General features: G+C 32.7%; 1 protein-coding gene across 1 annotated transcript; it reads left to right on the forward strand.

Moving 5' to 3' along the window:
* LOC113510749 (odorant receptor 46a-like) lies at window positions 1-19,202 on the forward strand. Its single transcript, XM_026894266.2, has 9 exons — window positions 1-242; window positions 3,662-3,867; window positions 4,992-5,107; window positions 13,876-13,951; window positions 14,600-14,744; window positions 16,127-16,226; window positions 16,603-16,716; window positions 17,380-17,535; window positions 19,152-19,202. The coding sequence occupies exons 1-9, from the start codon at window positions 1-3 to the stop codon at window positions 19,200-19,202; spliced, it is 1,206 nt and encodes a 401-aa protein (XP_026750067.2).
* The last annotated feature ends 6,777 nt before the right edge of the window (window positions 19,203-25,979 follow it).

Below are 25,979 nucleotides of genomic sequence, written 5' to 3' on the forward strand. Positions count from 1 at the left end.
ATGAAATCCGATTCAGGAGCTTATCTGTACCAATATATATCTCTCCATGTCGCTACGTTAAAGTTCTTTGATATTTGGCTCTACAAACCACAATCGCGTCGATCTCTCAAATTTTGGTTTTATTTGGTAATGCGAATAATTGTTGGTATACTCGTTTACATTATACCTACAACTGCACAAGTTATATATTTGGTAGAAATTTGTGTTGCTAAAAATGCCGGAATTCAGGACATCGCTGCAATGTAAGTATTTACTCCATTGTTGTGCGGTTTCAACGCCCACCCAGAGGGCGCCACCCTCACATGATTAGTAGTCGGTGGTATTCCATTGTATTTGATTATTATTGGGGTAGTATGTTTTTATCTTATATATTTATATGTTGTGATGTATAATGAGTGAGACGTCGGTAGGGGCCACCCTCGTCGGACGTATGTCAACCAAATAGGTGACATTTTGAAAAAGGTCCAAAAGTACTCGCAACCGACGAGCTCGAATGAATAGATTGATAAATGTGGAGGAAACGAAAGAGGTTTGTTTGAATTGGAGCATTAGGCGTTCCATTGTTTCTGCCTGTCCCAATAGAAGACAAACATATGTGTATCAATATACGTATATAGGCGATATTATATAGGCAAATAAATAATGAAACTAAATGCATACACTGGTCGTAGACTAAAACAGCATGAAAATTTATTCAGCATTCTTTATGTAACATTAATAAGCATACGTAGAGTTTTAATCATTCTAAATCAACTTTTAGCTGTTTTGTATTACTATATTTTTTTAGATATATTAAACATATTTTTATATTTCATTCAACTTTTACACTATCTTTAAACAAAATATAAAATGGTTATATGTATCGCTACAATATATTTACATTCCAAGTACTTTTCAAGACATAAATTCGATAATCTACAGCAAATAAAATTTAAAAATATATAAAACAATAAATGAACATTCTATCATTTAAGTGTGAATAATTTCGTCTAATCTGTTAAAATCGATTCCATAATCTTCTTAAATATCAATTACTTTATAATAAGCTTAATACAAAGCTCTTTATATTCATTTTCATTTTCCTTTCGATCAAGCTTAGAATGTCATTAGATCATTATAATTAAAGAATTCTCTAAAGGTTTTGAATACCAAAATTAATTATCTTTCAGTGTACACCAATAATGCACGTGCATTTTATTTGTCTTCAATTTTTTTATAGAATTTTATTTGATATATTTATTAGATTTTTAAAATATTTTTAAATTAATATTTATATATTTGAACTATATACTATCTTACGCCAAGTTCGAGATTTTTAGGTATACTTTTATCCTTATATATTAAAGCTAATAAATGAGTGAATCAATGACGAAATGATGAATTTTAATAATGTAGATTTTTGTAAAGTAATTATAATAGATATTAATACTATAATCTGATAGTCTATAATTATGAATAGAACAAGTTACATTTATAATAAAAAATCCTTGTCCCTTGATATTTATCAAGGCACAGAAAGCCTCTTAATATATGCCTGTCAAAATGTAAAAATACTTGAATGTTTGTTACTCGAACAGTATGTAAAACAGTACATAAAACTTATATCTTCAGCTAGGCATTATTTGCTTAAATTTCAAATTTGTACCTCTGAAACCAATTTATTTAAGCAATTACGCGAATGAAGTCGTGGGCATAGCTGGTTAATTATAATTTATATTAATAATATGTAATTCATTCTATATATGATATTTGTAATACAGGTACATTATTAATAAATATTACATTAATGAGAGTTGATTTATTATTAGGAACTCAATTATTGGATACATTTAATAAGGTATATTGATTGGGCTCAATCAATTCAATATTAACACAAATAGAAATTATTGACTGACAACCTCGATATTGAGACACGATCAAATAGCGCAATGTAATTAGTTAGATGATTACAAATCAATTCCTGAAATTTTGTTAATTATAACAAGCATAATCAGAATATATGCTGCACGGACCAACTAATTTCAATAGTAAACTATTTCAATATCAATATGTACTATATATGAGTAAAGGTGCAATTACAAGAAACAAACAAAGAGCATGAAGAAAGAGCCAGAATAGTCTTAGAGATAAAAAGCACAAGGGTTAGAATAGAAACCGTTTGATAGAATGCTTTTGTGATTTAGACGCGCTTTGTGCTATTGACAACAACGTTAAATTTAATTATTATTTTGAGCTTATCAAAATATCTATTTTTTAACAAAATATCGGTTATGCTGCTTTTATTACAATAAATACAGAATCGTTTTGCACTTTACGTAATGTACAAGTCCATGTTTTACATATTCGATTATTTATGTTTTCACACTAATCGCTTTCTGTTGTTCAGAGGAATATTCTGTGATCATATTCTTACACTGTAAGTGGACGTTCTTAGAACATTACACAATATTATTTTGTACTCTATTTTTTTTATTGGAAGATAATGTAATGGTAACACCTGCGCTAACGGTATACGCTGGTGAGGCACCAGTGAGGAATGATAGATGATAATAAAAAGACAGGTCAGTTAACCCATCGTGACAAATTCAACGATAAATTAGTCACGATGGTTCCCAGGTGGAGGTGGGTATATTGATAGCAATAGGGTCTAATCTTCCCATCACTAACGATTTCTTCCCCCCTTTAGTATTAGAGCAACGAAAAATATTTATATTACTTTTACTTTTAACATTAATACTACTTCTAGTTCTTGTTCCGTGCTCTTTGTTAGATTATATAATCTGTGGTTCGGTGTAGTTGAGTTTTAACACTTAGATATTTACCTATCATTAAGGTACATAACAGTTTAGTACTGTTTCACCCATGATAACCCCCCATGCGTTGCCATTCCTGAGAATTCAGGTGTTATTCTTCTGTACCCTGTAAATTCACTGCCATATCCCACCCTTCAAACCGAAACACAACCGTGCAAACACAACTGCTTCACGATAGAAACAAATGGGACAGAGGTTCCCAAGCAAACGAATTTTGTACGAAGCCTCCCTCTAGTATTTGGGGTCGACACATTAAGTTATCTTCTTCCATTGGGATTAGACAAAGGCAAAGCAATGATGAACTAGGAATGCCGTTTAATCGTTACAAAGTCGTTTGCATGAGTACCTCTGTCCCTCTCCTGTGTCATGGGAATAAAATATGTTACCATTGTAAAATGTTTCCTATTATGTTTACACAGATATGTACTAATTTATTATTACATCAAATCACATCACAGTTTTTATAATAGTTTTACGTGGTACGTGACCTGGTGATTTATTTATTGATTTTATTCTTATTGCACTATAAAATATGTAGAATAGTTATTTTTTTGTACAGATAAAAAACATACCTAGATATTTTATATTTTTATTATACATATATATTATATATTTTCGCTATATTTATATTATATATTTTCGCTAATTAGAACGTACAATACCGGAGTAAACTTAAAATGAAATGTATAATGTCGTGATGTTCTCATATTAATTTTATCTCGATCGAAGTAGTTTCATTAATATTATTTTAATTTTCTTTTTATTCGATTTGTGTCACCAATCCATTAAAATACAAGTAGAATTAATCTTGTGAATTGCTTTAAAATTACTAATGATCTACATTTCAGAGTAAACCTAGTTTCAACGGAAATACTGGCGTCGCTGAAACTGCTTGATTTGCACTTGCGTCGGAATTTAGTCACGCAGCTAATGGATCAGTTCAATGAATTCCACTATTACGACGAAAATCACAAAAACATTCTCGATAAAGGTATAAAACTCTCGAGAAAATTATTTGTTGTCTTGCTATTCGGTGCCGCCTTTGATGTTTTTGGTAAGTATTTTTAAATGACATCTGCGCCGATTCCGGGTAGATTAAACAGGCGGTAGTACGGAAAGCTGAGAATTGTTTCTAGTCATATTCATTGTAGAATACTCCTTTAAAAATATGCTAATTAATTCGATATACCTGTATAGGTACTTTTGAAAGATTATTAATATTGTAATATAACAATAATATATTTTTTATTTATAAGAAATAATTTTACTGTGTGGTCTCGGTATAGGATAGACAATCCTTTTATTTCCCGTAGGTGTCGTAAGAGCGGCGTCTCTCTTAAAATATCACCAAAATATAACTGCGGTTGCCAATCTGCCTGCCAAGCGTATAACTATTATGGAGGAGGCCTATGTTCAGTAGTGGATAGTTAACGAATGATATGATGATGATGATAGAAAGAGAAAAATTTCAACCATCATAGGACCATCCGTAATGTGCCTTTTTTAATTATAAAACCTGTCTTGAACTCAGCAAAATTTGATTGCTATTTATTTATACTAAAAATTTTATTTTATTGCTATTATTTTAATACATATTGTTTGATTAAATAAAAACAATAGTAATAAAGCCTGATTGCACTCTTATCTTATGAATAGGTTGACAAGTATTGTGTCGTGATGATATTCAATGATTCTAACTCAGTAAATTATTCAACCAAAAGTTTTATAATTTAACTTAAGACTGATAATTGACTTTCGCTTCTGTGCCATTTCCTGAAAAGGAGTATTGCGAATAGACATTATGGAAATTCGCTTAAATTTCAATGAAATGCGTTTATTTTTTTAAATATCATCCAAAAGGAATTTGTCAAGTTGTCTGTATTTTGTGTGCGCAATATATTTATCAGTTCTGAACCGGCTTTGACAATTCTTCTTGCTAACAACAGAATTTACTCCGATGTAGGTCCTACATTAATTTTGGTTGATTAAAACTACTTATTTTCTTTGTGAACTATAAAATGTGCTTACCGTAATGCAAAATTTGTTGGTACAGATACGTAATTTTATTTTCTAAATTCAAGTATTTATTATATGCGTTTTATTCATTTTAAAATAAGAACATAATGTTAACGATTGAAGACTCTGTGTTTTTAGTGGAGCAAAAATGTTTTGTTTCAGTTCATGTAGTCGTAGTGCCAGCATTAGAAGGATTTCAATCATTACCATTGAAGATGGACCTGCTTCTGTTTGATGTGAATGATGACAAATACTTCAATTATATTTGCGCTTATCAGGTAAACTCAACTATTTTTAGGCGTTATCATTGAATAAGGACCAAATCACCCTTTGTTTGAGAGTCCGCGCAATGTTGTTGTTTACCATTCTGGTGTTGATTTACTCATCCCGTTTATCTACATAGCAAACTTTCGTCTCATGTTTCACACAGTTCATAATAAATCCGTGATGTATATATATATATATATATGATTATATGTATTTATAAACAGTTACAAATATACAATATGAATATATTTTAATGGATACCTATTTTGATTGAGATTTTGTCTATTATTATTATTTTATGCAGTAATAAATACAGACAATATTAAATGAAGAAAAATTTACCACATATTATATTAAAAGAACCGAAAACCAATAAGGAAAAACGTTCTAGTGTGTTTTTTTTTTTTTTTTTTTTTATATAAAGTGATTTCCGTCGCTATCTTTGAGGCGACAACTTTCTAATCTGTTTGTATTTATTTCTGTAAAATTTTAACTGTGTATTTTTTTTTTTTTATTTTTTATTTTTTATTTTTTTTTTCTGTATTTATTATTATATGTATATATATATGTACATTAACTATAGTAAAGTCCGAGTTATGTATTTTGTCAATCCATGTATTTAGTGCCATTCTCCTTCCCTATTACTTTAAATATCATTTTAGCGAATTGTATTAATTGGAACCTGCTGGAATCGTCTTCAAATATATTTTTTAAGTTTTCTTTTGTTATATTAGTATTTGTAAGAAATTCAAAATTTAATCTTTTATATGAAAATCTAGTACATTCTATAAGGAGATGCATAATAGTTTGCGGAGTTTCACCATCACAGGTACAATTTGGTGAATCAATTAATTTAAATCTATGCAAATATGATCTATTTCCCCCGTGTCCAGTTAATAGATGAGTAATTGTATTGTCTATCCTTACTGCTTTTAAAATTTTGTGTGCTTTTTTAATATCTGGTAAAAATTCCTTAGTAATACTTCCGGTTTTAGTTTCTGAGTAAAATTTTTGTAATGTTGTGATGGATTTTTCTCTAATTTCTCGCTTAACCAGAGACAGGGGAAATCGATCATATGAGGGTAGGGTATCATTTTGCTGAGCAGCAGCTTTAGCTAGAGTATCTGCTCTTTCATTACCTGGGATGCCTATATGAGCTTTAACCCAGTGTAAAAGAACCTTCCCTCCTCTCGCCTCATGAGCCTGTATTTGGTTGCGTATATCTACTGATAATGGGTGTAAGGAGCATGGATCGGAGACACTGTCTAAAGCCGACATAGAATCGCTTAGAATGTTCGCCTTATAATACTGTGGCTTTGTTTTCATAATTTCGAGTGCTTTAAGTATTGCTGTTAATTCAGCCTGAAAAACTGAGCAATAATCTTCCAAGCGGAAATTAGTATAAAAATTTTCTTCACCATTTATCCAGGCTGATACTGATCCCCCTACCTTATCGTGAATTTTACTTCCATCCGTATACAATTGGGGCCAATCATTGATGTTCTCGCTAAGATCTTTGGAGTCGTTTATAATATTATATTTAATATTGAGTCTTACAGCAGGATGAGGTAGGGTGGTAACTGAGATTAAAGATTCCAGCTTTTTCCCCGGTAGTTCCTGTAGCTGGCGGCCTCTCTTTATACAAAATAGTTCCGCGTGTTCTTGCGCCTTAAGCTTGAGCGGCAGCACACCAGCAAGGACTACGCTTGATGCAAAAGACGTGGTTCTATGGGCTTTTGTGATTTTTATGGAAAACAATCTCGTTACTCTATCGAGAATGGCCTCATTAGATATTTATTGGCTGCATGTGCCCAGCAATTAGCAGCATAGAGAATGGTAGGCTCAACCACCGCGCCATATATCAGCTTGAGAACTTCAGAGTTGAGTCCCCACTGTGCTCTAGCCATTTTAGAAACCGCCTTATATATATTTAAAGCCTTAGCTGTAACATTTTTGAGATGGGCATTAAAATTAAGGTTGCAATCGATTGTTAGGCCCAAAACTTTAATGTCTTTTTGTAACTGAACTGTGACACCATCCATATAGAGCTTGGGAGTGTAATATTTAAGTTTTTTGGTGAAAAGGACCGCTTGCGTCTTATGGGGAGCGAATTTAAGTTTGAGTCGGCTACCCCATTGTACAAGCTGTGAAAGTGCAAGATTCATGTTCCTTTCCACCTCTTCACCTGTGTTTCCTCGCGCTATTAGAAGTATGTCGTCCGCAAACGCCTGGATATGAACACCACGATACTGCGATGGCTCCAGGACTTGGTCTAGTTGCACATTCCAAAGGATGGGACCACAGACCGAGCCCTGGATACATCCTCTGTCCGTGCTCCTGGATAAAGTACTGCCAGAGTATTTCAACATGATTTTCCTCTCCGATAGATATGACACTATAAGGTGAAGAATGTCCGAATCAATTCCCATCTCATATAGTTGCGTTGTAATGGCAGGCCACCAAGCACTGTCGAACGCACCTTGTATATCAAGGGAGACCATTACAGCGATTTGTTTAGATTTTAATGTATCCTTGATGATCTCAAGAGCGTCAAAGAGTGCATCTTCTGTGCTGCGTTGCGGAGTAAACCCGTATTGATTGGGTTGTAGTGTACCTTTGTTCGTGAGCTCCCATTGCAAACGCTTTGCAAGTATTTTTTCAAGTAATTTTCCTAAAAGAGGAAGAAGGCCAATGGGACGAAAAGACTTGGGTTGGCTATAGTCAGTTTTCCCAGGTTTGGGAATGGTTTTTATAACAGCTTCCTTCCATATCCTCGGAAAGTATCTCAATCTCAAACATTGATTGTATATAGCAAGTAGGGTCTCTTTATCTGCTTCATAAGCATTTTGACAAATATCAGCTGTAAAACCATCCCTTCCAGGTGCCTTTTTGGGTTTCATTTGCTTCAATGCAGTTTGTAACTCATGATGAGTAAATGCAGTGAGGTTCCTGTCAGTCGGTGGTTTAAATGTTAATAAGTTTGCCTTTTGTCTCACAGTAATATGCTCACTAGTATCGGTTATAGGATCATCTTGAGGGAAAAATGTGTCTGCCAATAGTGATACGGATTTATCTGGAGTAAGGGTAGTGCCATTGTTGTCTGTAAGAAGATTTTCACGTGTTACTTTGCCACTATGTTTTATAATCCTGTAGGATCTCTCCCAAACTGTTTCTTTTTCCTCGCCTGTACAAAACTTCTTCCAGCTGTTAGTTATTGAGTCTTCTATAGCTTTTTTGTATATACTCTTCTTTTGTAAATATTCTTGTATAATAAATTCCTTCCTTTGTAAATTAGCCTTTTTAATTTTATTTTTTGTCCTTTTTAGGTCTGATTTTAATTCACTAAGTTCTTTTGTCCACCACTTAGCTTTTTTATTTTTAATTTTCGGTTTCTGGATCCTTGGAATACAGTTTGCACATGCTTGGGTGATTGTGTCCTGGTAATCTATTATTAGTCTTTCAAGCTCTTCTATACCTAAGGTATTCAGCACAGTATCGGGATTGATGTTACGCGTTGCAAGCGTTTCTTGTAGTGTATCACGAAACTTATTCCAGTTAACTTCACCAGTATAATAAATTCGTGTAGAGGGAGTAGGTTCTGTAAGATTAATCTGATGATTATTAATATCAAATGTGATTGGGATATGGTCGGATAGAGTACATAGGTTGGGATTTATTCTCCAGTCTGTGACTTGATTCAATATTTGGGAAGAGCAGGTAGTTATGTCGATAATGCTGTTACACAATTGTCCCTGGCGGTAAGCGGTGAATGTCGGTGTTGATCCCGCATTGAGCACTTCCAGATCAAGTTCGGACAGAGCGTCCATTAGATGTGATTCCCTGGTATCCTCCGTGTCACAGCCCCACCAGATACTTCTTGCGTTAACATCACCTGCTAAAATTAAATTAGATGCTCCTGTGTTTGTAATTATATTACGTAAGGAGTTCAAGGTATCGTGTATGTCATGGGTCTTATCAAAGTAAGCGCTTATGAGAGTAATTGTGTCTCTGCCGGTTTTTATTTTGATAGCGACTATGTCTTCAGTCATCCAACTGGGGCTCTCGATTACTTCAAGGCTATTAGGGTTCAGAATAACTATAGCAGAACGAACAGGATGGGAAACATCGTTGGGCAGTTTCTGTATTACTCGATAACTGGTACCTATCGCTAGGTAACCTTTAGATCCGACATATGGTTCCTGAAGAAGCATAATCGAAAACCCCTTGTTGACTGCTGTCTGAAGACATTCATGAGTAGCTGCATATCCTCTACCGAGATTTATTTGGACTACACTAATTTTACTCTGTGATGATTGGGCAATATCTGTCCTATCCCTGTGGCTGCCTTTAGCAGTAGATAACTGCAGATCTAGCTATCCTATCCCATTTTTGCCATTCTGGGCACTCTTGGCTATAGGATGGGTGAGCAAGATTCTCTCTTTTAGCTAGCTTGCAGTTATAGCACACCGGCAAAGAATTTCTATTTGGACATTCTCGAGTATCATGAGTGAGTGCACAGTAGCCGCATCTGTTTTGTGTTTTGCAATCAGCGGCTTTGTGGTTGTACCCCATGCAATTATAGCACTGGATAACTGGAGATTGATCAATCGCAGAAACTACTTGGAGTCCAATATGCAGCTTATGCCCGTGAACAGCTCGCCATATAGATGGAGACACTTCTAGAATAATATTTTTGATATCTTGTGTCCTGCCTTTTGTCCTTCTTAGCACTTTAACTGTTTGATCAGATGCTGTGTTGAGAAGTTGGCGGTTTTGATTAATTACTGCTTTTTCGATCTGTTCATCTGTAATACTATTAACCACGCCGATAAGTCTTATTTGTGGAAATTTGTCTCTAGCGCTCCTTGCTGAAACTTGTAAGCATTTCTCCTTGATTGCCGTCTGTAGGGTCTTCCGGTCTTCTTGTGAACCACAACTCATTATCACCTTCTGGTTCTTAATTTTAGTAACGCGATTTACACCGACTCCTAGGTCGATGACATTCACGCTTTGTTTGACTTCATTTATAATGTCGTCACTGGTCTTTCGAGGGTCTGCTGATTCGAGGAGAACTGCGAAGTTTGGCCTCGATAGTGCTTCTGCATAACTACGCGGATGACGAGCATCCGATTTTTGTGCTTGCGCTGTCTGATCCTGCTTCATTTGATTAACAACTGGTAAAGATGGAGGAGTGCTTACTGTTTGTTTAGCTAATTCAGTTTGCTTCCTGACCAACTCAGTGTTCTCCGTGACCTGGGAGCGTATGTGATCCAGCTGCTCCTTAACTTCGATAAGTGTCATCTCAGTATCAATTGCAGAGCCCTGCTCGGTCATAAGAGCTACGACCTCATCATGCTTGTTCTGCTTTAGATCCATAACGGCAGTGGTGACCATTTTGATATCCTTTTTAAGTGGGTCCATTTCTTCACGGAGTATTTTATTGAGATCATTTCTCCAGATGTGTGTGGCTGCACATTTAGCATCGCGTTCGGCTAGTTCTTTTCTGAGAGATCTAATTTCATCCATTATAGCATCAAACGTTGTTTGTGGAATATTTGTTTCTGTAATGTGAGCTGTAGGGAGTACTCTGTCGCTGGGCATAGTATTGCGAAAATCGTCCATAAATGTTTTAATTTGCCCCAGTTCGCTTCGTACGGCTGCTATCTCCTGTCTGCACTCATAGGCTACTGTTTCCGCTTGTTTGAGTCGCCGAGCCATAGAGTTGTTCGCTAGCCGAGCAATCAAGTGCGCAGACTCAATAGCACGATTCCGCATTTCTGCTGTAACAGACTTCGCTTGCCTAAGTGTGCCAGCAATATCCAGAGCGAGATCCTGTAATCGTTCAGAGCAGTCTGCCATAGTATCGGCCTCTCTCGGAAGCATATACGCAGATTGTGAGACTTGTGTGATCGGAGCTATTTCCGCTTCATCGATAGTTTGAAGTGAAGTCACGCTTTGTTGGCTATTGCTGGGAGATTTATGAACATTGATAGACCTCCATGACGGTAAAAACGTGTTCGATGAAGAGCTAGTAGAAGTAGAAGTTGTTGGTATGGCTGTAGTTTCTGCCCTCTGAGCCTCTGCTGACTCAGACGGCAGGTTAACAGGTCGCCTGACCGGTGACCGCGCCAGAGGCATTTTTGCAATTTAGCACCACTAGAGGCTTAATATCAAGAGAAGGAATGACGTAGGTATAGCTAAGGGATAGTACTATCAATTTGTGGAAGAAAAAAGTAATGGCAGATTTTTGTATTAAATGTCCACCTTATCAGTAGAGAAAAATGGGTGAGTGGGCGGGCAAATTTTTCGCAAAAGTGTTCCGATGGGGACAAGTGTGGTGTCTATGCACTCGGGACGGAGCGCACAGCACGGGAAAAATACTAGAAAAATTCTAAAAGCGACAGGGGGGGAGAAAATTGGGGAGAAATAGTACGATTACGTGTAGGTAAATAGTCAAAATTCAGGGGGTTGACGGGGGTAGGGGGGTGATAGGTAGACGAACGACAAGAGGGGACGAAAACTAACTAATTCAAGAAGAAAAAACGACGAAAAAAGACAATTTACGAGCGATTTTTTGAGATTTCGAAATAACAATAAAACCACTTGCAACGGGGGGTAGAAAGGGGTGAGGGGTGCAAAAACTATATTAAACTGTACGGAGCAACTAGACAACAACTTTGACAACGAGGGACAGCGAGAAAACAGCGAAATTCCAGAAAAAAATTTTTAACTATGATATGTTATTATCGAATTCTGGAGCGCTTAGGTAGCCTCGGTTCGATGCTTTTTCGCAAAAGTGCTCCGATGGGGACAAGTGTGGTGTCTATGCACTCGGGACAGAGCGCACAGCACGGGAAAAATACTAGAAAAATTCTAAAAGCGACAGGGGGGGAGAAAATTGGTGAGAAATAGTACGATTACGTGTAGGTAAATAGTCAAAATTCAGGGGGTTGACGGGGGTAGGGGGGTGATAGGTAGACGAACGACAAGAGGGGACGAAAACTAACTAATTCAAGAAGAAAAAACGACGAAAAAAGACAATTTACGAGCGATTTTTTGAGATTTCGAAATAACAATAAAACCACTTGCAACGGGGGGTAGAAAGGGGTGAGGGGTGCAAAAACTATATTAAACTGTACGGAGCAACTAGACAACAACTTTGACAACGAGGGACAGCGAGAAAGCAGCGAAATTCCAGAAAAATTTTTTTAACTATGATCGTTCTAGTGTGTTAACCCTGAACAGGTGTATAAAGGTAAGTCTCCACTAGATAAAGTAACAATGTCAAATCCGCGAGATGACTTTTGAAGTAATTGAAGTGTGATTAAATCAAAACCGCATCAAATAGACGTCAAAGGTTATGGGAAGTTAGATGCAGCTGACTCAGAAGATGCGATGCGAGAGACGCGGCAACATAAAAACCTTACTCATTCTAAAGAGGACAACCGGATGAAGTTGGAATAGTTGTCGGAAATGACAAATATAATAAGTTCATAAAAAATCCCGTTACAGACATACGTAGATATATACAGACATATTGTGATACGCACAACGGCCTAAATGGGAGGCTTAGTGCGGAAAAAAATCCAATTTCCTTTTTTTACATTTGCATAGTATCATCACAATGGTAACGACCGTTAACTGTCTACTGCTGGACATTGGCCTCCCTTTATTAGGAGGTTTTGCACAGTAGTTGCCACACTGAGCAGGCAGGTTGGCAACCGCAGTTAGGTTTTGGTGATTTTTTTATGTGGGACGCTGTTGCCGATCCCTCGTCCATTACGTTCCCTTAATCGCCTCTAACAATACCCATGGGAAAGGAAAAATTAGCTCATTCTACGTAAAATACATGTATACAATTAAGCAAAAAATAATATAAATGAAAAGAAAAGAATTATTGCAATCAGTCAATTAATTGTTATAAATCTGGATTACAAACACTTGTTCAAGTTTTCTCATCTCGTGTACAATTAACATTAGTATTATCTGCATTTTAATCAAGTTAATCCAGCGAACTTAAGTAAATAATACGTACGGTGAGAAAGTACACGAAAATTATAAAGTTTCTGTGCCGTCGAGAATAAAGTTAGCATCCTAGGGGATCGTGTTGGGATACCATAAAATAAGGCAAGTTTTCTTAGAGATGGATAGTGAAACTTTCTTTGTACGGACAATAAGATTGCTCTTATCATTAATGGAGATCAGAAAGAGGATCTGATCAAAGCCAAATAGTGAAAAGGAAAATGTGTTGTAGTTTGCTTGAGAGCAATGGGTATTTTATACTTAGATATCTGCCATATTTTACTTTAAGCGATTACATAAAGAAGAATGTCGTCAATTCGCCTCTTTTTTACAATGTGTATAATACGGGATATCTTCGATATTTGTGAAACGATTTTAATAATTATTTTTAAAATCAATAATGTTTATACTTGGTATTATTTGCTTAAGTCTACATTTTATTTTATCGTGTTTATCAGCAGTGGTAAAACAAATTTCCTTTTTTTAATTGTATGTAACGTGGATACTTGTATTTTAATTATTTATCTGATCTAATATTATTTTTTTATTAAAATGTCGTCTGGTTTAACACGAGTAGATAATATAAGGATCTGTATTTTTTTTTTACCAAAATATAGTCTACGTGACTCGCTAGTAATGTAAGCTTTCTATAGGTAAAATTTAAAATTGTAAATATTTTTTTTTAAATAATTACAAAAATAAATCATTTTCTTTTTATAAATAAAATTAGTTTAAATATATTTATATATAATTTCAGATTCTGTACAAACCAATGATGGTGAGCACTTATATATGCCTTCAAACTTTACCGTGGGCTTTTATGATATGTGCAAGTAAGTATTCGAGAGTACCATTTATTCACACAGAATGCTTACTGTTTGTAAATCCCTATCATCCTTATGATGGATATATTGATTGTACAAGTATGCAGAGGATTTGGATTAGTGTTGAGTAAAGTGACAAGTTAGCTAGCACAGAATAGCCCCCCCCCCTCCCTTCCTATAACGTGGGTGTTATAAGATCAGACTAAAGGAGGACGAGGGATGGGTAGCAGCATCCCTCTTAAAACATCTCTAAAGCCTGACTGCGGTTACCAATCTGCCTGCCAAGCGTGGCAATAGTGGTCAAACCCCTCAAGTGGCAGGCTTATGTTCAGCTGTGGACAGTTAAAGGGTGATGATTAAATATGATAATAATAAAAGTGATAAAGAAAAATATCTGAACAGATATATTTATAAATCATATATATATATATATATATATATATATATATATATATATATATATATATATATATATATATATATATATATATATATATATATATATATATATTTTGTTGAACAAAAACGTTCTTATTGCGAAGTAAAATCTACTTCCAATTTATTTTGCTTTTTCAATTTAAATATTTTCAATACTTTATATATTTTTAATATACTGTTCTTTTATGTACAAAATATTTTTCATCCATTAATTTTCAGTTAATCAATTGGATGTTATAATTACGAAATTTGAACATATGGAAGAGATTGTAAAAGTAACAAAAGAATTGAGAGGCTTTAACGATGATGAAGCTTACAAAAGTGTACTCAATAGTTTTATACTATATTATTTCGCAATTTTGAGGTATGTATAAGTAGGTATTCATTACTTTTTATTAAAAAAAATATTTTTTATTTACATCATTTATATCTAAAATAGAAAGTATGTATTGGAAAGTAAATTTCATTTTATCATTTTATTAGCTTAAAGAAACTGAGTAAGTTAGGAGATTCATCTGTTTTTTTTACTTTGTTCATTATATGATAATAAGCAATAGTTAAAAAATAAGGTTATAAATAAAAAGAATTTTGGCTACCATAGTTAGATTTAACGAAAAAATTAGTCAATGCGGCCGGATGACGAGGTTCACGCTTAACTTGATATTAAAATTTTATCGCAATAAACTGAAAACAGCATTGCCTTTAATATTCTCTGAAAATCAAATTTTCAGAAAGCACTTCGCCTGATCAATCGCCATAATTATATTAAAAGTGATTTCTGCGAACGGAAATATTATTCAAAAGAAATATAAAATGTGAATTTTATGTAAAACCGTTTTTGAGAGGAAAACCTTTTACCGTACGCAATTTAATTTGTATATTATTATTGTAATCTGTATATATATGTATATATGTTTAATGTATTTTTTAAAATTAATTATAACCTAAATAATTATTTTTTTATTTTTATTATGATAATTACAATATTTGTGACGATTTTAAATAACTTTCACACCTAAGCCAGTGGTATTGTTAACTAATGATATAATTTCACAATTTTTATAATATTTATCTAAACAATTTTGTCATTTAAGACATTTTTAATGGTTTATTTCGAAGAACAAAAATCTTTGATTTATTTACATTTCGTTTCTCTCGTTTTCAATCATTTGGAGGAATTAATAATACTTTGTCAACTCTAATGGCAGCGGCAGTTTTAGTAAAATTGTTTAGTTCGATGTTTGATTGATCAAAAGTAATTGTCTATTAATAATAAATAAATTAATTAATAATTAGTAATCTTTAACTATCGATAATAGTACTTCCTTGTGTACTAAAGTGTATATACCTAATAAACAGGATGACGTAACATTTACTGATGTCTCTATCTTCAGTGTTGTGAGAGAATAATAATATAACAGTAATTGAAAAACAATACAACACAGCCAGAAGGAAAAACTAAAATAAAACCCAAGTCATTTTGTTACACTAATATCCCTCTTTCTTATCTGAAGACCCCATACCCAACAGCGGAACCTTAAATGAGTGTTGATATAAGGATAAGAATGACCGTCCAAACTTGTTCCTAAAGGAAAAGACGTTAAATAATTGTATCCGTATTTATTTTCTATGTATTTTATTAATTATTATTTTCGGTTTGTTATTTTGTTTATAACACTTTATTGAACATTAAAAAAATAGGCAATTTTTTTTACTTAATTATAACAAGTAATTCTTATATTTCAGGTACATAAAGTTAATACAAGCGGCACTTGGCGTTCAATTAACATCTACGCTATTTCTAAGTGCTATTATTATTTGTAACACGGCTGTTCAAATATTTTCAGTAAGTAGCAAAATCATAGTTTAAGATCTCAATGGAAAAATGAGTAATGTTTAAAGTATTTGCTTGTGTTAATGTTTATGACAATGATCTTGATCAATTCGAACTTTTTGGTTGTAATGATAACAGAGTAAAAGTATGCTAAAGGCTGTATGTACTCGTAGTAATCCGGCGTATTTGTCAATTATTGCTGTTGTAGCGAACATATAATACCTGTTATTTATTTCTCCGAAATTATTTCATTCAATGAAGACATAGACAAATGTCTCTCTCGAATAAATACGTTGGTATTATTATAAAAAGTTCCATAAAATATTGTTACTCTATTCTTAGATCTATTAATAATGTATAGTTATTGATCGGTTACTTTTGTTTTCAGATTGAATCTCCGCATAAAAATATAACTGAAGTAATATGGGTATTAACCTATTTGTCTATTTTTATATTTAATCTCTTTTTAGATTGCTATTTCGGGAACGAAATTACGATAAAGGTACCATTTAATAATAAAATTTAATATCACAGACTAGCATTAGAAAGGCAATGTTTTTAAGATAATTTATGAATATATCCAAAAAAAGATTTTCATTTACATTCTATGTTATTAAAACAATCTTATTATCTATGTAATATACGCTTAAGTAAATGTTAAGATAATGATGTTTATGAGCAATTTTCATTTCTATAAACAAACGTTTTTATGTTAGCCTAAAATGTTACTCACAATAACTGTACAATCTTCTTACTAAAAATTTGACAACCATTTTATACTGGTTTGTACATATGTATAAATACCAAATACTATTATCATCATCATATTATCCATTGACTGTCCACTACTAAATGTAAGCCTCCCCCATAAGAAAGATTTTGCGAGTAGTTGCCATGCTTGGCAAGCGTGTTGGCAACCACAGTTAAACTTTGGTGATATTTTATGAGGGACACCGCAGCCCATCTTTCGGTCATTAAGTCTCTTTAGCCGTCTCTTACGAAACTTACGAGAAAGTAAGGAGTAGTCCATTCTATGCCGTGACCATACGGAAAATACTATTTATATTTTATGTGTATGACAAAATTCTTAACGATTGGTTGAAAGATTTAAGGCGACTAGAGATGACAATTTAAGCAGGTACCATTAAAATATTTAAATTTTCAGTGTCTCCATGTTTCAAGGGTGATATTTAGTAGCCCTTGGTTAAAGATATCGACAGCTTTGAAGAAAAATGTATTAATATTTATATGTATCGCACAACAACCCGTCACATTGATGGCGGCGAAACTTGCACCAGTTTCAATAGCGACTTTCACCACGGTATGTGTCTATTTTTGATATATAGGTATTATAATATTACAGTATAAAAAATACTTTTCATGCAGTAGTTTCATGAATAGACCTACGTTGAGTAAATTTTTCGAACATTCGTTCGGTACCTGCTAAAGGTGCCATGCATTTATACTTTTGAATTGTAAAATGTTGGTCGAATTTTATTATTTAACTATGTTATTTTATTTTGGACATTTTTCTTAATCGAAGATCGAGAAATTATAGAATTCAAAAGTACTTAAATTCGCAACACAAAATCATTCAGTAACGATATTTATATTGAACATGAGTACTCAAATTGAGGATCTCCTCATTTTGAGGCCAGTGAAAAATAAATGTGACAATCTTTGCGATGTAAGGAACATGACAACAGGCAAGAAACTACTGTATGAAGACCCGTACATCCTTATACTGTATTATATCATTTAAAAATAGAATGAACACAGTTTATGTAAATGACATAAAGCTCTGATTTGAAAGTTGGTGTACCTCAAGGCACGATACTAGATCCGTTTCTATATTACTGTTTATAATTATTTTACTTATTATTGACTACTTCTGACGATATGTTATGAATTCAATCCTTTTTTAATGTTATAATTATTTATAACCTTAGTCCTAAATAATTAATAATTTATATTATATTTATATAGACAGTATTTGTTAAAAAATAATGATAATCCAAATTTATTAAAATTAACATTTTAGATTTATCTAAAAATGATTCTTAATAAAAGAAAACTAAATCTCATAATTTTATTTTATCATAAAAGTATGCTCCAGAAATCCTCGATAAACATTTACATTGTTTAAAATAATCTTACAAAATATAAGGCAAACATCTTAAAATTCACTTTATTTACATAGTATATTTGATGTCTGGAGACGCATATCATTAATAAATAATTCAACCTCCATACCTCTTGAGAATCAGGTGTGCCCTCTTTGACCTAAGCTAAACTTGATTCGCCAGCCGGGCCGATTTAACTTAGTATACTACTAAGGTTTAATCTCTGCTAACTATCCATAACTTTACTGAACTTGATACTTGTGTTATATAACGTATATCTTAACACATTATCATATTTAGTATTACTTACGATCATTTTTAGATGTTACAATATGTAGTAGATTTGTATCGCTTTGAGGATACCGTGTCACGAAAAATATAAAAACAATTTTATTGACATTAAACAAAAAGTATCTAAAATGGGGTTAAAATTTTTACTAAATAGCATTATATTGACTTTACACCTACAATATACAAGTTTGTGTAAGTTTGTAAAGATGTTTGTCTGTAACTCAATGAAACAACGTATAAATATTTTGAATACCAGGATTCATATAGTCGACATTTAGACATCACTTGTTCATATCCATGACTTTGTCTTCTCCATCTCAAATACTACGTGTACACCAAATTTCAAAATGATTGGTAGAGCTTTTAAAATGTCAAGTGGAAACAAGCAAACAAATAAAAAATAATATTAAATAACTGCTAATAGGAGCAAAAATAATTTTGGTAAATGGGTTACTGTGGACAAAGAGTGTATTTACAAATACAAAGTTATTACGTATAATAACATATTATCCTGTTTTTGCAGATTATGAACTGGACATACAAAGCGTTTGCTGTAATGAATCAAATGAAATAATTTTGGCTACCTATTTAACTAAAATATATTTATATATACATTATACGATGTAATTTCATTCACATTATATTATTTTTAGTTGATATATGCAAATAAAATTTTAGATAAAAGTACATATATTGACTCTTTATACTCCCTTTGTTTACTTTGAATAGACATGATCATCCGCCTTGTAGACATATTTTAATGCGTGCTAAAATTAAAATAAATAAGTAAATATTAGTGTTATACCTACTTCTAAGATCTTTGAAAAGGGCATAATGGTAAGAGAAGGGTTATAAACGTGCAGAATTATGATGTATAAGGTTTAGACCTGAATTCTTTCTATGAATTTTGCAAAGAGATCTGTGAACTGTGATTGACTATGAGTGATTTGCTAAAAAAAATGTAATACTGGGGCATATGTAATCCCGTTGAGTCTTGATAGTAGTTTATGCACGTGTTACTCCATTAAACAGAAAATAGAAACAATTACATTTTAGATCATATATATAGAACATAAAATAATTAAGAAAATAGTCATTGTAAGAAAATAGTAATTTAATAAATTATAGAGAAATAATTTACCTTATAAAGTAGTTCTTGGATTATCATTAAATCGTGTACGAACAAAAATGTCTGTTGATCTTGTCAACAGACATTTTTATTTTGCGGGTCATTAGACTTTGAAAGGTCCATTGTAATATAGTACTTGAGTTCACAGCAACACGTGTAAAATGTTTCTATACCCAGATTATACGACTATACGATCTCTATATACTTACTATCTGGTCGGAAGCTCTGCGAATTCGTCAGTACTGAGCATTGTTATCTTCTTTCCCAATGGGAATTTCTAAAAACACTTTCTTTGTAGATATCTATGTTACAATACCAATCTAAGTGAAATTTCAAATCAGATTTAGTAGTGTAAGTCGTACAATAATTGTCTGTCAGTCAATCAATTCCTATTTTTTAGAGTTTTGTAGTAAAACATAAAAACCTTTATAAATTTGCTATGTTTATCCAACTATATGTGACTATTACTATTACTACATAGTTTAAAATAAAGTCGCTTACCGTCTGTCTGCCCCTAAGTATGCTTGGATCTTTAATACTACGCAACGGATTTTGATACGGTTTTTTTTTTCAAGACAGAATGATTTAAGAGGTAGGTTTATATGTATCATCATCATCATATCAGCCTTTAAGTGACCACTGCTGAACATAAGCCTTGGGGGTTTAGACAATAGTTGCCATGCTTGGCAGGCTGATTGGCAACCACAGTCAGGGTTTTAGAGGTGTTTTAAGAGGGACGCTGTTGCTCATCCCTCGCCCCCTAAGCTTAGTCGATTCTTACGACACCGGCATAGAATAGACCACCCCTTCCATTGCCGTGGGAATGGAAGGGGTGGTCTATTATATGCCGGAATCACACGGTAATTTATATGTACAATACATGCATAATATAGTAGAGAAACATTGATAAATTTAGAGGTTTATAATGTGATGTGATGTAATGTGCACCCGTGAGAAGCCGGGACGGGTCGCTAGTTATTCATATAGTCATTAAATTCATATCATATTATCAGACTAATTATATTTAATTTTTAAATTCCAAAAAAAAAAATTAGATCACACAATTGTACTACAAAAATTCAAAATACGGAGCTAAATTTAGCATAGTATCGTTCATAATATAATATTCCGAATCCTAGATTATTGGGTTTAAGCTATATTAATAATTGGACCATTATATTCATATTGGTAATCCATGCCCCATACGAAAATGCTATAATGAAATGCACGAACATAAAATAATAGTTCTCCAAAATTAATTTATAGTGTAAATATTTATTAAAACCGTAAGAACCTTTGAAGTAATTACAATTGTTTTTCTTATAAAAGCTAGCAAGCTTTTCTATGCAAATAGTAACAAAACCTAAGCTTTCAACACAATTAGTAGCATAGCAACTGTTTTCCTGGAGGTGTTTACTAAGTAATAATGTGTTGCTAACAGTCGCCGTGTTAATATATAAATAATTGTTTTGTTTGAATCTTTGAGTCACTTTAATCATAGTAAAATAAGTATGAAATACACAAAGGAAAACCCCTATAGATAGTTAAAGGAATTATCGAGATCTGTACAAAATTAACATATATGCAACATATTCAAGCAATCAAGAGAACGTTAGCTAGGGTCTCTGATTGGGGACGACAAAACTTAGTCCAGTTTATCCCAATTAAGACACAAGCTTGCGCGTTCACTGCTAAAAAACCATCATTTACCGTGACTCTACAATTTCAAGGCACGTCCTTTATCATATCTAAAAGCATTCCGATCCTTGATGTCAACTTGAGTGACGTACAGTTTTGTGGTCATCACGAAGATAAGGTGAAGCTGACATCGAAAAAACGTAGCAGATATGCTTAATAGAGCGAAGCAAAACTGCACGCCGGATCAACGATTAATTCTCTATAATCACAAATGTAGCCATACATGGAGTATTAATCTCACTTATGGGCACCTAGATACCAGCTTAAACCTTTCGACTCAGAGTAACGACAAACTATGAAAATTATCGATGATCCCAGACTTACAAGCGGTATCGAACTCTTCAGTCTTAGGAAAGATTTTGCCTCGCTCTACGTCTACCGTTTGTACAACGGACTATGCTCAAAGGAATTGTTCAATATGATGCCCACGGTCACTTTCTACCATGATACAGCTCGCCGTCGACATTGAGTTCACCTCCTTACCTTAGAGCCTAGATGGTCGCGTACAGCGCGGTTTCAGAGATGTTTTCTCCCACAAACGCTCAGGTTATAGAAAGAGCTCCCTTTCGAGGATTTTTCAAGAGACTACAACATGGAGTTCTTCCAAAAAGCAGTAAAGAGATTTCCTGAGGATCGCGCAACGCGCGCGCAATGCTCCTGGTATTGCAGGCGTTCATAAGCTACAGTAATCGCTTATGAACGCTTATGCTTACGTCGTATGCTTGTTTGCCACCTCAGTGGTATAAAAGAAAAAAACAATAATAACATATTATATAGACAAATTAAGAAACTTTTTTTTATATTCTAATTGAAAACTATGTCAGGGTGCGAAACGCACAAACAAAGTGAAATATAGATGATGAAATTAGATTGGGTAGGAAGATCTATTAAGTTAGTTCGGGCATTTCCAAATTAATAATAAATGATCGTGAAGTATTTGGAACATTCGGTCCACGGCGAATATAATTCATTACTTTATTAAGAACAAATTGCTTTCTGTAATATACAGTATTATAGATTCTTGCTGATTCTTCTCTTTTAAAGTGACTTTGAAAAGTGGGTGTAATATTTAAAGTGTGTATATAATATAGGCGATATTTGTATCAATTCCGCGTCAACGGATGTTTCTTTTTAGAATTGATAGGTTTTTGATTTCACTTTAAACTTTTATTGATTGACGTAAAGGTTTCTTTGTCTCAGCAAAATAATTCAAATATTAATTATTTGCTAGTAAATAGTGAGTAGGTACGTAGTATTTATTTATTTAAAGGAACACCAACACCATATTGCATTATAACACATATAACAAACATTAAATACAATACAATATTAATGCGCATGCCTATTAAAGATATTCACAGCATTTACTTTAACATAATTATATAGAGTGAGAAAATGAAGTAACAATTATAATGAATTAAATAACACTAGACTACAAATATTTTTAAATTTGCGTTATTAATTATAGAAATAAACATGTAACCTGAGTTGTGAGCATAGCATGAGCATAGCATATAGTATAGCGTGGATGTATGTAGAAAACTAAATAACTCAATATTTTCACTTTGAGATATGTTAAAAATTATTTACCTACTATTTTTGTCTTCATAATGAATTATATTGTGACTATCTCGTAAGTACGAATATATTATTATATTGTATTTAATGTCTACGATAACACTATTACAGCTAAAAAAGCATTTACCTACTCAAAATGCATGTATGGTCCAAATGTTTATAATTGCTTTTCTCCATCCAAAGGTTGCCTGGAAGAGATCGCTCTTAGCAACAAGGCCGCCATCGTTTTCTCAATATAATCTTTTCTTCAATCTTTTTATTTATTGTAAAAACTTATTATAAACCTTATTATAAAAACAAACAATGTAATTGTTTGTATTTATAATAAGCTTACTAGTATCTATGTATCTATCTATCCATCTATACCTACTTAGGTATATACCTTATTTCTTTTTCTTATAGCTCCTCTTATAAATATACCTGAACTAAGATTGAATCGTAATGTATGCACGTAGATTCAAAGTAGGTATATACATATCGCATTTTTGATCTTATAATATGTTGATGGAGCAGCTGTGCAAAAAAATCATATGTTACGGATAGTGAACATTATTATACGCCTAAAATCAGTCCTTTTACGTTCACTAAGCATACAATTAAATTTGTGGTGTTTAAAATGTCACCAGCATGCTATAAAATTAACAATTCGGTAAACAGGAACGTAATGAGTGTCCAATTGCGGACATTTGTCCACGTTATAAATATTATATAGGGTTTCTGTTTTAACCTGATCCGTTGTAATTTATCAAGTGGTTTTAATAGTACTGCTGTCATTGGAGAACAATAAGAAATATATCATTTAAAACTGTATATGAACTAGCTGAGAAAGGTGTCTTAGTGAAGGTATCATAACAATTATATTACTATCATGATACCAATTATCTATCAATTGCAATCATTTTCCAAATAAGAAATACAGAAATTTCCGATGTTAAATGTCATGGTGTCTGTGTCAGTAAAATAAAAATATTGAAACAATAACTTAAAAAAATACCCAGCGGCATTGCTCGCATTAATTATAAATAAATATATTTCTTTATTAAATCTGTCTATCAGAGGAAAGAGGTTGTTAATAACGGGGTCAAGGAACTCAATTTCTAGCTAAGCTTATAAGCTTTTCTTTTTTTTCCTTTTTTGTTTCTTTGTTTATCCTGTGAGATCGGCCCACATGCGGTTCTCCCTAAAAATCATCGTGATTAATTCTAATTACGAGTCCCTGAATTTTGATATATTTCACGACCACCCCAAGTCATTCAAGAATGAAATTCTAAAAGTTCTCTCATAATGCTACCAAAATTTTTCCACAACTAATAATTTTAATACTGTGTGCACTGTTTTAATAATTCTATATTTTAAGTATTCTTATGTTATCACCTGTATGTTTTTTTTATTGTTTTGTTGTCGTCAGTTTTGTTAATATGTAATCGATGACTTAAGAAAATATCGTGTACATCTGTAATTGGTGTAAATGCAAGATGCAAGCCCTATATATCAATTAAAATTAATGTTTGCATTTACATTGTTGATGTACCTTTTAAAATAAATAAATAAATAATTAAATTTTCCTACGATGGGCAAACTACTCTACCAGACCATTTTCACCCATTACAAAGTTTATGTATCAAATGATCAGACATTCAAATATCGTCACAAATATTTACATAAATAATACTAGTTGTAACCCGCAGTTTTAGATGAAAATTAAAATGAAACCCTTATGTCTTAATTTTATATTACAGTCAAAAATTATAGGATAAATATATTCTAAATTTTATTCAGATTTGTTTAACTTGATTAAGAAACAAACATCATAATATTTTTGTAAACATTCACATTTACAACATTGATAGTAAAGAATTCAATAAAGTAAATACTAACAAAATGTACTTACATATACATTTTAGAGAGAGATATGCAAAAACAACTGTATCCAAATGTCTCCTTGCAAAGTTTTAGTTCGACAGAAATTAGAATTTACAAGAGATGTCAGCTATAGAAATAAAAGAAATGCATATCATAGTATTGCTTCGCGCCGCCAGTTCAATTTGTGGCGTTTGACTGTTTAGCTTGTCACAAATACGTAATAACAATTTGTTAGCAGATATGGACGCTGTAGAATTTCAGCTGCTAACAGTTTACTGAAATATGCTTGTAGATCTCGAGTTTAACAATTTTAAGCGGTTCATAAATCTTGGATACATGAGCAAAATTGATAGCTTTGCGTTGTGTTAGTAAAAGCGGATGGCATTACTGCGTCATATTAATTTTATATACACAATATATGTAATTATTTATTATAAATTTCTGTCGATATTATGAATAAATGAATATTTATTTGCATTATTATTTTCTAATATATTATATTGTTTACATAGAAAATCACATATTACTCGAACTAATGATATATTTATTTAATGCAATTTACGGAAATAATTAAACGATTTTTATTATTTACTATTCTTTAAGGTAAAACACCGCAGTGGAAGCGTTTTATAAGGAAAAGATTTGGTCTATCGAGAAGGACTAACCTGACATCGGCTTCTTGAATTTTTCTTCTGTAGGTGATCAACAGTTCTTTCTCAACTCCTATATGTGCACACACAAATTCTTACAGGTTCTTCAGGGCACATACAGTTTAAAACACACAAATTACTTTATTTTACAGGAGCAAGTGTCCGCGCACACGCCTCCATTTAGTCAATACTTTTTTTTTATTCGTTAAACTAAGGTGGGAGAAAAATAATAATGACGGACTCCAATATTGTAAACAATCTGTGTTTTATTACAAAGGGATTAAGGCTTTATTTTGAACAACTATTATATTAATGTCTAAAAAGAAATAAATAAAATACAATAATATAATGTTAATTAGTGTTTTAGTATATTTTATGCCTTGTTACAACATGACAAAATAAAGAAGTATTACTTTTTACTTATGAATGTATT

Source organism: Galleria mellonella, unplaced genomic scaffold (assembly GCF_026898425.1).
Source record: "Galleria mellonella isolate WM207_F2 unplaced genomic scaffold, CSIRO_AGI_GalMel_v1 utg32, whole genome shotgun sequence".
NCBI lineage: Eukaryota > Metazoa > Arthropoda > Insecta > Lepidoptera > Pyralidae > Galleria > Galleria mellonella.